The 12404-nt window shown below is 36.0% G+C and overlaps 1 protein-coding gene across 3 annotated transcripts in view; it reads right to left on the bottom strand.

Moving 5' to 3' along the window:
- The window catches only part of cdh12b (cadherin 12b), a 321993-nt gene that overhangs the window by 7366 nt on the left and 302223 nt on the right, over positions 1-12404 (bottom strand). For all 3 annotated transcript variants that reach the window (XM_021480407.3, XM_021480408.3, XM_073918845.1), the window contains exon 11: positions 10097-10348. In XM_021480407.3, the coding sequence (XP_021336082.2) occupies positions 10097-10348 (252 nt within the window). The remainder of the gene's footprint in view (positions 1-10096; positions 10349-12404) is intronic.

Genomic DNA, 12404 nt, shown 5'->3' with positions numbered 1-12404 from the left:
GAGGCTCTCTAGGTTTTGGAACAGTCAGTCATCAAACTGAGGCTCACGCTGTGCTTAATGCAGATGTAGTCTGTTTGTTATAGGTTCAGGAGGTTTCAAAAAGCATAAGTTCACACCTGTACTATGTTCATTAGTATGCAGCAAATTAAAGGAAATTGATATAAAACGACTAACAAGGTTGTTTATACAGTATATGCTCCAGCAGAACACGAGATGACAGCGCCCCCAAGTGACGGATGCTTGCAGTGCAGCGCTCATTTCATTTTCTCGTATATTCTCGAGTCCATGTTTGTGATTTGACTGGCATACAGGAGATAGCTTAGAGATTGATAAGTGCTCACCCTCGCCACGCTGATCTCTGACTCTGTCTGCCTTGACTGCATCCGTGGAGCGGGGAAATGGGTCAGTCTGACAAATGGAGCGCCGATAATGGCTAATCTCCAGCACGACAATGTGTTCTGTGCTGTCTGTGATTCTGCCTGCCACCTTTAGCAAGGACGCAGTGATGCTGAGAGGTGTTTGCTGGTATCTTACAAGCAGACGGGCTGTGAGACAGGTGAGTGTTTAGAGTGCAGCAGCAGCCTCTTAAATACAAGCTGTCATGTTATAGTCAAACATGGATTGACTGGAAGTGTTGTATGGGTTTTCACCTGTAAAATGTACTGTTTATGTTCATTCTTTTCAGACCAAAATGTTTTAATCATGAATTACTGATGACATACAATGGGCGACATACAATCGCCTCACAGCAAGAAGGTCGCTGGTTCAAGTCCTGGGCCAGTTGGCATTTCTGTGTGGAGTTTGCATGTTCTCTAAAGACATGCGCTATAGGTGAATTCAAATATCTAAATTGACCGTAGCGTAGGGTTGCAGCTGGAAGGGCATCCACTGTATAAAACATATGCTGGGTAAGTTGGCGGTTCATTCTGCTGTGGCGACCCCAGAAGAATAAAAGGGCTAAGCAAAAGATGAAAAAAAACACACTCTAAAATGCCATTTGATGTAACAATGGTTTATATCAATATGTCTTGTAAGGCATATTTAGATCAAGTTGGCTTGTTAAAAGAGTTTATTTAGGGATCACAAAAGCAACCCTAAACTTTTTATTATTAAATGTAATTCTAATAATATGTACAATTTCCAAATGTTCTTCAAATCAATATGCTTTGGCCCATTCATCAACAAAAAAAAAGTGTTTAATCATTTAAATAAATACCAGAATAAAAATCAGCGTCATTTACATTTAATATGCATTTAATATACTTTTAATAATAATAATAATATCATAATTCCTTACATTTATATAGCGCTTTTCTGGACACTCAAAGAGCTTTAAACATTTTGGGGGGGGGGGGGGGGGGTCTTCTCATCTACCACTTGCATGACATTATGGCAGCCATAATGCATCAGACCGCACACCACATACCAGCTGATTGGTGGAGAGGAGAGAGAGAGTGATGAAGCCAGCTATGATATGGGGATGGTTAGGAGGCTATGATAGACAGAGGCAAGTGGGCAAATTTGTCCAGGATGCCAGGACTAAACCCCTAATATTTTTTAAAGGACATCCTGGCATTTTTAACAACCACAGAGAGTCAGGACCTCAGTTTAACGGTGCTTACTAGGCAGTATAAAGTCTCAATCCATTTACTGGGGCGTTAGGACCTACACAGACCGCAGGTTGAGCACCCCCGGCTGGTCTCACGAACACCACTTCCGGCAGCAACCTACTTTATCTTTCCCTTGTGTCTCCCATCCAAGAGAGATGCTACAGACTCCAAAAAGGGTGAATTGAAAAATAGTTTCTCCAAAAAAAAATCTAATATCAATTCTGATATCATTTTAGAGACCACCATGCCATTTTAAAAGTTAGTTGACTTAGTTTTATTGGTAAAAGAAAATATTTTGGGATCTATTAGCAACCCAACAGACATCATTCCAGTTGATTTAAATTTTATAGACCAACAAAAAGGAGGGAAAATTAATGAATTGAAGTCAATGGGAAACAAAAAAAAAAAAAAAAAAATTTTGTTCTTTTTGTCTGGACTGTTTAAAGGGATAGTTCACATTTCTGTCATCCGTTTCTTACTCACCCTTTACTTTTCACAAACCTATGTATTTAAGTTTCTTTTTTTCTACTGAGCACAACATTTATTTTACATTGCATCTACATGCCAACTAATTCTCATTAGATTATAAGTAGACTGTTAGGTTGGGGTTAGGGTTAGTGTAAGTTGACATGTACTTGCAAAGTTTCTCATAGTCAGTTAAATGTCTGTTGAAGGAGCAGTATCAGCAGACATTAAGCAGACAGCCTACTAATCAGTCTACAGATGAAAAAAATTTAAGTTAGTATTTTTCGAGGTAAGACCGGGGCGGATTTAACCAATAAGCAAAGTAAGCAGCCGTTTAGGGCCCCAGGAAGTCTGGGACCCGACACTTAATAACTAGAAGTTTCTATAAACTATATATAATGACATTTTCTATCATGTTTTATAGGATAAGCGTCCAGCAGTTCATTCATTCATCCGTTCATTCATTTTCTTTTTGGCTTAGTCCCTTGATTAATGACGGGTCGCCACAGCGGAATAAACCACCAACTTATCCAGCATATGTTTTACATAGCGGATGCCCTTCCAGCCACTACCTAGCACTGAAAAACACCCATACACATACACTACTGCCAATTTAGATTATTCAGTTCACCTATAGCACATGAGTTTGGACTGTTGGGGAAACGGAAGCACCAGGAGGGAAGAAGAAGACAACTAACAAATTAATAAATACGAATACAAAGTGTGCATTTGCTGTAGGACTTCCACGTCCCGTTGCTTGAATTAGTTAAGGCCCCAAAATACCCACATAAATCCAGTCCTGGGTAAGACATGAGTTTTGATGAACCATGCAGAAAATGACCAATAAGACATGCATTAAGAAAAGTAAACACTCTGTTTTAATGTTAATGTAGAAAAAATCAGCAACTCAATGGATAATTTTCATGTATTACCAGAAAAAAAGCATTCAAAAGAAAATGATTCACCTTCTGGAGAGTTTTTAATATTGAAATCTAAATAGATAATGCATAATAGTTTTCTTTCACTCATAATGGCTACTGTAGGAAGGCCTAAATTGCATTTGAGGTCTTAGTGTGGCCCCTTTCCTTTGTGAGTCAACTTAATTTGCTCTTCTTAGGACAAAAAACGTCAGCTTACTGCCTTTTGTAGGCGTAATGCTGAGAGATAAACAAGGGAAATGAGATGTAATGTGATGGAGGAAGTGGACAGAACAGCTTGAACGCTAACCTGAAATAGCAGAGTGGAGAAGGTAAAAATGAAAACAGCTTCTTCTAAACAAATCCTAATGTTAGAGCTCATCATGCTGCGCATCATCAACTGCCTAAACATGAGATGCACAAATATTGAGAAACATGCAATATGACAGAAGAAAATATGAAATAATGTAACTTTTCTTCACAACTTTTTGAATGTCAGAAGAAAAACAAATATCTAAATATAGCAGCAATTACAGGAGCAAGCACACCGCAAAACATGCTTTTCTTAATTAGTGTTTTTGTCTTGCTTCTAGTCCAAATATATTGTCTTGTATTCAGAAATAATGCCAAAATTAAGTAAGTTTTTTCCTTAAAACAAGAAAAATAGCCTGCCAATGTGATAATTTGCCGGCAGCTAGCTCTCTGCAACTCTCACATGGTCGCCCACTGAAGCTAAGCAGGGCTGCGCCCGGTAAGTACTTGGATGGGAGACCACATGGGAAAGCTAGGTTGCTGCCGGAAGTGGTGTTAGTGAGGCCAGCAGGGGGCGCCCAACCTGCGGTCTGTGTGGGTCCTAATGCCCCAGTATAGTGATGGGGACGCTATACTGCTTAGTGAGCGCCATCTTTCGGATGAGACGTTAAACCGAGGTCCCGACTCTCTGTGGTCGTAAAAAATCCCAGGATGTCCTTCGAAAAAGAGTAGGGGTTTAACCCCGGCATCCTGGCCAAATCTGCCCACCGGCCTCTGTCCATCATGGCCTCCTAACCATCCCCATATTCCAATTGGCTTCATCTCTGTCTCCTCTCCACCAATCAGCTTGTGTGTGGTGTGCGGTCTGGCGCAAAATGGCTGCCGTCGCGTCATCCAGGTGGATGCTGCACACTGGTGGTGGACGAGGAGATTCCCCCTCATTGTGTAAAGCGCTTTGAGCGCCCAGAAAAGCTCTATATAAATGTAAGGAATTATTAACTATTATTATTATAAGCAAAATAAGCTTGTTTTTACTTTGAAATATTTTTTTTTTACTTACTTCATTGGCAGATTATGTTGCTTGTTTAAAAGGGTGCCTATAATGCAAAATCAACTTTTCGAAGCAGTTTGAACAGAATTGTGTGTAGGTACTGTATAATGTGTCCACAGTCCTATTGAAGTGTTATAAACACACAAGACTTTTTTTCATTTCCCCACATGAAAATAGGATCCAAATTCCAGTGATTTTAAGGCCCACAGAGTGATATAGCAGAGTGGTTTTTAATGCCTACAGATGTCTCAGTGTTAATGTGTGTAATCATGTCCACAAGAGAGGATTTGTAAAGAAACTGGCATTAAAAGATCTGTTCCAACTCTCTGTGATCAAACTTAAGAAGCAGTAAGTGCTACACTTTTATTTAAAGCAATTTATACTATACTATTTGTGCCATGTAAGTCATAACCGCTAGAATCACCATAGCCGCATAATTCACACAGCTATAAACGAGGGCACTTCAATCACACAACAGGAGCTCCGGTTTGTAAACGTTAAATCAGGTTTAGTTTATACTGTAACGCCCCATTCAAACGGGGCTTCAGCGTCAACGCTTAACAGAGGGCGTGTCTGAAGTTGGGGCTGACACGATCATCAGAGCAGCGTTAGCCAATGAAATTAGTCAGCAATAGGCCACAGCCTGAGCTGGTGTATTTGCATACAGCGATCTGATTGGCTGACACTTCCGTTGCCGCTTGAAAAGTTCAGCAAGTCCCAACTTTTGCAGCGAGCAACGCCTCTGAAGCGGGGCCGGCGGATCCACAATGCAGTTCGGCAACGCCTGACATCACCCAAGTTGATGAACACAATGTGTTAAATCTGCGTGTGAGTTTGTTTGTTATTTTGTTTGTTTGTTTGTGCGTATATATATATATATATATATATATATATATATATATATATATATATATATATATATATATATATATACGCACACAAATGCGATAATTGTAACAGCATTTGTGTGTGTGGTTTTATCCTGGTGTTTATCCTGACACCTGATCCTGATTATTCTGCTCTAAAGTGAACTGTCCCATTTTCATTTAAAGGCACAAGTGCCAAAACAGCTACAATTCCCTCTGACCCAAAAATTGACAATTTCAACATACATGGTCTTCTGGGTACAGTATTTTGACCTGAAACCACAAATATACATTCTGGAGGCACAGAATTCTAATTTTACTTTTTGTAAAAATGCCAACAATTGGAGCCCTAAAAAAAGTGGACCAATCACGCTATTTTTTTTACAAGATTAAAAGAGGTCTCTGACATCCCTAGAGTGTATGTGTGAAGGTTTCAGCTCAAAAACTACACAACTATTCTTTTACAACTCTTCGAAACGGCCCCTTTTAGGATTTGTTCCAAATTGTTCTGTTTTTGGTCACTGTGGCTTTACATCGAAATGAGATTGTGCTCCGAGCCCTCTTTACAAAAGAGAGCGAAGCCACAAATGCATATGCATTTACATAGTGGCAGATTTATCAAGACTAACATTATCTTTGTGAAAAACTGAAAATGTCAAAAGAAGTCGTTTAGAAGAAGGTAGTCGATGGAGACTGTTCATTTGAACATCCTAAAACTCCATATTTATAATGCCTCTTAGGCGCTGACAATATCTTTAGCAGAAATGGTGCGAAGTGTGGTTTATTTATAAACTAATTTACAGAGGATCACATGCTTATGATCAACAAAGCTGGCACCTCATTAGCTCCGTAATCTGCCCTGTTAGATGATTACGGAAGCATTATAAATTACCAGAGTTTTTAACTCCAGTTGACTTCGTCTCGAAGTTCCCCCCCTTCCACCCCTACTTCCCACCCTTTTTTTTTCCGATAGGGCGACACAGTGGCCCAGTGGCTAGCACTGTTGCGCCACAGCAAGAACACCGCTGGTCCAACCTCCAATCAGGCCGGGTGGTGTTTCTATGCGGAGTTTCTATGTTCTCCCCGTGTTCATGTGGGTTTCCCCCAGGTTCTGTGGTTTCCTCCCACCGTCCAAAAACATACACCATAGCCAATCAACTAAGCCAAATGATCACACAAGACAACCTTAGTTTACACTTCTCACACGCTCAAGACCTACCTGAACTCGAACTCCCCTCTCGCCGCTCTAATGGGAGGGAGCCCCGGGCTCGAGGATATTACGAGCTCAGTGCTCTCTCCCGGGACAGCAGGCCATTTATGCTTTATTGATTATCAGCTAAGTGTGAACTCTTGAAAACTCTTATGGCAGATGACTGCCTCTCACGCAGAGTTGTTTATGCAAATGAGGAAGAGATCATCACTAATGGGTGGGGCTTACCCCTCTCTGATGACATGTACAGGAAAATGTCAATCAAAGTGTTTCTGCAGACTTTTTTAAAGAAGTGTGGTTATAAAAAATAGAATGAATAAATTTTTACCATTAGATATAGCTATAGTTACACACTTTTTTGCCACACAACTGTGTTTGAACCCCTTACTAAAGTGATTTTTGCATAATAGGTCCCCTTTAGGAATTTTCATATATTTGTATTAGTAACAAGAAAATAAAAAAAAACTTTACGTAAGATAAGGATTTTTTTGTGCAACACAAAAACTAGGTGAAAACAAAGCACATATGTATGAGCCTTTGGAAGGAATCATACTAAACGACTGACTAATTATAGCCAAGTATACTTCTGAAAGTCTACAGCGTGCCGCATGCTGAGATCTGCGTCTGCGGTTCATTCGAGGACAGTTGAGTGCTAACCTCATTTTGTTGAGAACGCTGTTATTTAATGACCACCCGGCCCACACAAATTACCATGGAAACGAGGCCATAAAAGTCTCCAGTTCATTCGTCAGCCCTCCGCCCAAGCCCCCCGCACATCCCCAATGCAAATGAAGTGGCTTTATAGCTGGTGAGATTTGGTGTCTGCACCTCAGGGGTTAAGTTAACATGGAGAGTAATTCAGCCTCGGATCTGATGGTAATGACACAGTAAGATTTAGGGCTTTTACTGTGACATTGATGGGTCTGTTTAAACCCGCGCTTTAAAAAAAAAAAAAAAAAAAAAACTATCCTCCTCCTTACCTGTTTGGAATGACCAATAAACAGGCGCTTAATTAACAAGTATGTTTTAATTAAAACACCTCAGAGAGTTTCAGAGCAGGCGATGTATCTTCCATCTCAAAAGAGAAGAGTCTGTGCAATCCTAGAGCCTAAAGACAGATGAACAGGAGGACGGCTATCAATGTTGGACCCTATGAAAATATACCTCAGGTTGGGCCCCTTGTTAATACTGTTAATACTATAAAGCAGGCCTCTGCGGGCCTTCATAGTCTGTGGGTCCTTAGAATAATCCTAATTTAGTCCTTTCTTGTCTGTCCGTCCGTCCGTCCGTCCATCCATCCATCCATCCATCCATCCATCCATCCATCCATCCATCCAACCATTTATCCATCCATTTTAACTACAAGATACAAATGTAGAATTCTGACAAAACAGGTAGGGCTGCTCGATTTTGGGAAAAATCATAATCACGATTATTTTGGTCATAATTGTAATCACGATTATTTAAAACGATTACTGTTGAAGTCAAAATTATTAGCGCTCCTGGAAATATGTTTTTTTTTAAATAAATATTTCCCAAATGATGTTTAACAGAGCAAGGAATTTTAACAGTATTTTCTATAATATTTTTCTTCTAGGCTTATTTGTTTTGTTTTAGCTAGAATAAAAGCCATTTTAAGGTCAATATTATTAGCCCCCTTGAGCAATACATTTTTTGATTGTCTGCAGAAGAAACTACTGTTATACAATGAACTGCTTAATTACCCCTATTAAGCCTTTGAATTGCACTTTAATCAGAATGCTTGTATTTAGAAAAACATCTAGAAAAATTTTATGTTCTGTCATCAAAGCAAAGATAAAAGAAATCAGTAATCAGAAATGATATATTAAAACTATTATGTTCAGAAATAAGTTAAAAAATTATTTTCATTAAACATCATCTGGCTGTGTGCCGCACACACATAAGCACGATGTCTTTCGCGCTTTTAGGAGCAACAGCTGGAAAGGGGGCGGTATATGATGCAATAATCATTTATCTCGATTAATGCTTTTTTATAATCGTTTGAAGCCAAAATCGAAATCGGATTTTCGATTAATTGCACAGCCCTAAAAACAGGTCAAAATTGTGAGATGTATACTTAGAACTTGCAAACTATGATAGCAAACTAAGAATTTTGAGTAAAAGTCAAAGTTCCATCCTCCACCTGGGTTAAGGACTTTCCTCCAACCTAGTTATTTATTATTTTTTATAATTATATTAAGACTTTTACTGATCAATAAAATGTCCAGGTTTTATAGACTGTTATTATTCATTTGCACAATGCTGTAAGTTAGAATTGCAAAGAGCATCTGCAGTAAAACTGTGAAACATACATATTCAGTGTCTTGTACTCAGATACCTCACTAAATGCAGTGATGTCTAACTAGTAGACTAGAAAACTAGTTTTTAAATGGCTGTGCAAATAGTATATGGTGCTGCTGTCTTGAGCATTTTCAGGAAGTGTCACCAAAATCTGACTTTATTGCATTGGAAAAAACTTAGAGTAAACTGTCATAATGAAAACATAAACAATGGTGTCAGAACTTTTCATCTTGATGACACTGACTCTTTCATTGACATGAATACTTGCTTTTGAGGAATGAGTTCTCCATTTTGAGCAAGTGACACGCTTTTGCAGGTTATCAACTAGGTTTTGCAGGTTGTACAAATTGTTCAAAAAAATGCATTAACTGTTAATTGTGCAAATGTAAATAGTGTTGTGAAAAATGCACCAAAGCGACTGAGAAAAACTGTAATTATGAGAAGAAAAAAAAGAATAATAATAATAAATAATTTAGTTTAATTTAACTTAACTTGACAGTAGTAAAAACAAGCTTCCATTTCATTTTTTTATTTTATTTTATTTTATTTTATTTTATTTTATTTTATTTTATTTTATTTTATGTTTGACCCTCTCAAAAACAAGCTTCCATGCTTCGTCTGTTCTAAACATTTCTTTTCCTTTTTTTCTGTCTAGACATAATGTGAATCCAAAAGTCTTAATCTTATAAATTGAAAGATCTTAAAAAAATATTTAAGGATCCAAGCAAACCGTCTCAATTCTGAAATATAAACTCACTATATTTATTTATACTTTATACTCTTGGGGAATTCAGAGCACCCAGAGGAAACCCATACCAACATGGTGAGAACATGCAAACTCCACACAGAAATGACAACTGGCCCAGCTGGGACTCGAACCAGCGACCTTTTTGCTGTGAGGCGACAGTGATAACCACTTGGCCACCGTGCTGTTCTAGAATAGTATTTGAATTGAATTGAATTAAATTTAATTTAATTTAATTGAATTGAATTTTTATTTAATTTAATTGTATTTTATTTTATTTTATTTTATTTTCATTTATAACAGTAGCAAAAAAAAAAAGCTTCCATGCTTTCTTATTCCTCTGTTCTAACAAATAAAGTAGCCAATGAAAAAAAAAAAATAATAATTAATATATATATATATATATATATATATATATATATATATATATATATATATATATATATATATATATATATATATATATATATATATTCTGCTTGGACATAACGTGATTCAGACGTACTGGGGTTATGACAGACACTATCACAGTCTCCTCAGTTATCTTGAAAAATAATGTCCTGGCGGCTTCTGCATTGTCACTCCATTCAGAATTGGGATTATATCAGCAATATGCAGTGTGGACAGGCGCTTCGCTGACGGATGGATGTTTGCTTACCCAGCAGTATGATGATGCACACCAGAATAGCGATCAGGGCTCCGGTACTGAGGCCTACTGGGAGGAAAATGGCTTCGGCGCTGCAGGTTAATAAAGATCCATCGGTGTCACAGCCACACACACGGATTGTGAGGGTGTTGGTGCTGCTCAATGTCTGCAGGCCTCCATCTTCTATCACTATTGGAAGATGGTAGATCTCCTGAGAACGCCGCTTGAAGCCGCTGCGCAGAGTCACCACTCCAGCTGTGTTATCTGGGGAAGAAGAAAAAGAGAGAAAGCATTTTAAGAACCATACAATAAATATACAGTTGAAGTCAGAATTATTAGCCCCCTTTTCAATTTTTTTTCTTTTTTAAATATTTCCCAAACAGAGCAAGGAAATTTTCACAGTATGTCTGATAATATTTTTTCTTCTGGAGAATGTCTTATTTGTGTTATTTTGGCTCAGGCCTATAATACTGACTTAAACTGTACATGTATTTATTTACAGTTTTTTTTTTGTGAATTTTGAAAATATTATTTTGTGTATGTATATATATATATATATATATATATATATATATATATATATATATATATATATATATATATATATATATATATATATATATATATATATATATATACACACAGTTAAAGTCAGAATTATAAGCCCCCATTTGATTTTATTTCATTTTTTTAAATATTTCTTAAATTATTTTTAACAGAGGAAGGAAATTTTCACAGTATGTTTGATACTATTTTTTTCTTCTGGAGAAAGTCTTATTTGTTTTATTTCGGCTAGAATAAAAGAAGTTATTAATTTTTTAAAAAACATTTTTGGGACAAAATTATTAGCCCCTTTAAGCTAATTTTTCCCCCGATAATCTACAGAACAAACCATCGTTATACAATAACTTGTCTAATTACCCTAACCTGCCTAGTTCACCTGATTAACCTAGTTAAGCCTTTAAATGTCACTTTAAGCTGTATAGAAGTGTCTTGAAAAATATCAAGTAAAATATTATTTACTGTCATCATGGCGAAGATAAAATAAATCAGTTATTAGAAAAACGTTTTTAAAACTATTATGCTTAGAAATGTGCTGAAACAATCTTCCCTCCATTAAACAGAAATTGGTGAAAAAAATAAACAGGGGCGCTTATAATTCAGGGGGGCTAATAATTCTGACTTCAGCTGTATATATAATGATATAATTTGGAATATTTTAAAGTGAATACAATTATTTAGATTTAATAATAATAATAATAATAATAATAATAATAATAATAATAATAATAATAATAATAAACTATAATAACAACAACAATAATAATAATGGTAATAATAATAAAACAAGAAATAATAATAATAATAATAATAATAATAATAATAATAATAATAATAAACTATAAATAACAACAACAACAATAACAACAGTAATAGTACTACTTCTACTACTACTACTACTACTACTACTACTACTAATATTAATAATAATAATAATAATAATAAGAAGAAGAAGAAGAAGAAGAAGAAGAAGAGGAAAACAAGGAATTATTATTATTATTATTATTATCATTAAAATAAGAACTCTTTCTGTATCTCAATAAAAAATCACAATGTGTATTTAACACATGCTAAAAATTAGATGCAGTTGTTTTAATTTATACAATTATATTTATTAACAATATGACTGTTTAAAACAATGATTTTATTATTAAACTTTTTGGCTTGTTATACTTGCATGATACATTATACTTATGCTATATTATGGAATATAATATAAAGTCACATCATAATTATTATTACTATTATGTAAATATATTACACTAGAATATACAGTACAATGCATATTATATTATAATAATATAATACGGAACTATATAATATAATAATATTTCCTATTTATATCATTCAAAAAATAACATGCAATAACAAATAACTGAACTATTACCTTAAATGAATAATTATTAAAATTAATTTTATTTTTTTAAGTTTATATAAGGTTAAGTACACATTTTTAAGTTTGCTTAGAATGAACCGCTGAAGCACACACACACACACACACAAACACACACACACACACACACACACACACACACACACACACACACACACACACACACACACACACACGCACACAAATCAAACATCAAACCACAAGCTGAATTAGTTTATGAACTAGCTCTGAAATATTGATTGTTTGGTGGCTTTGTTAACAGCTCTGCAGTGCTGCAGGAAGTATGTTTATGCTATTATATGGCAGCGTTATTGATTCACTGTAACTGCTGCATCCTTTATCACAGATGATATTGTTTTTTCACAG

The sequence above is a fragment of the Danio rerio genome, chromosome 12, assembly GCF_049306965.1.
Source record: "Danio rerio strain Tuebingen ecotype United States chromosome 12, GRCz12tu, whole genome shotgun sequence".
In the NCBI taxonomy this organism is placed as follows: domain Eukaryota; kingdom Metazoa; phylum Chordata; class Actinopteri; order Cypriniformes; family Danionidae; genus Danio; species Danio rerio.
The sequence above is the reverse complement of the archived record's forward strand: the minus strand, read 5'-3'. Positions and strand labels throughout refer to the sequence as shown.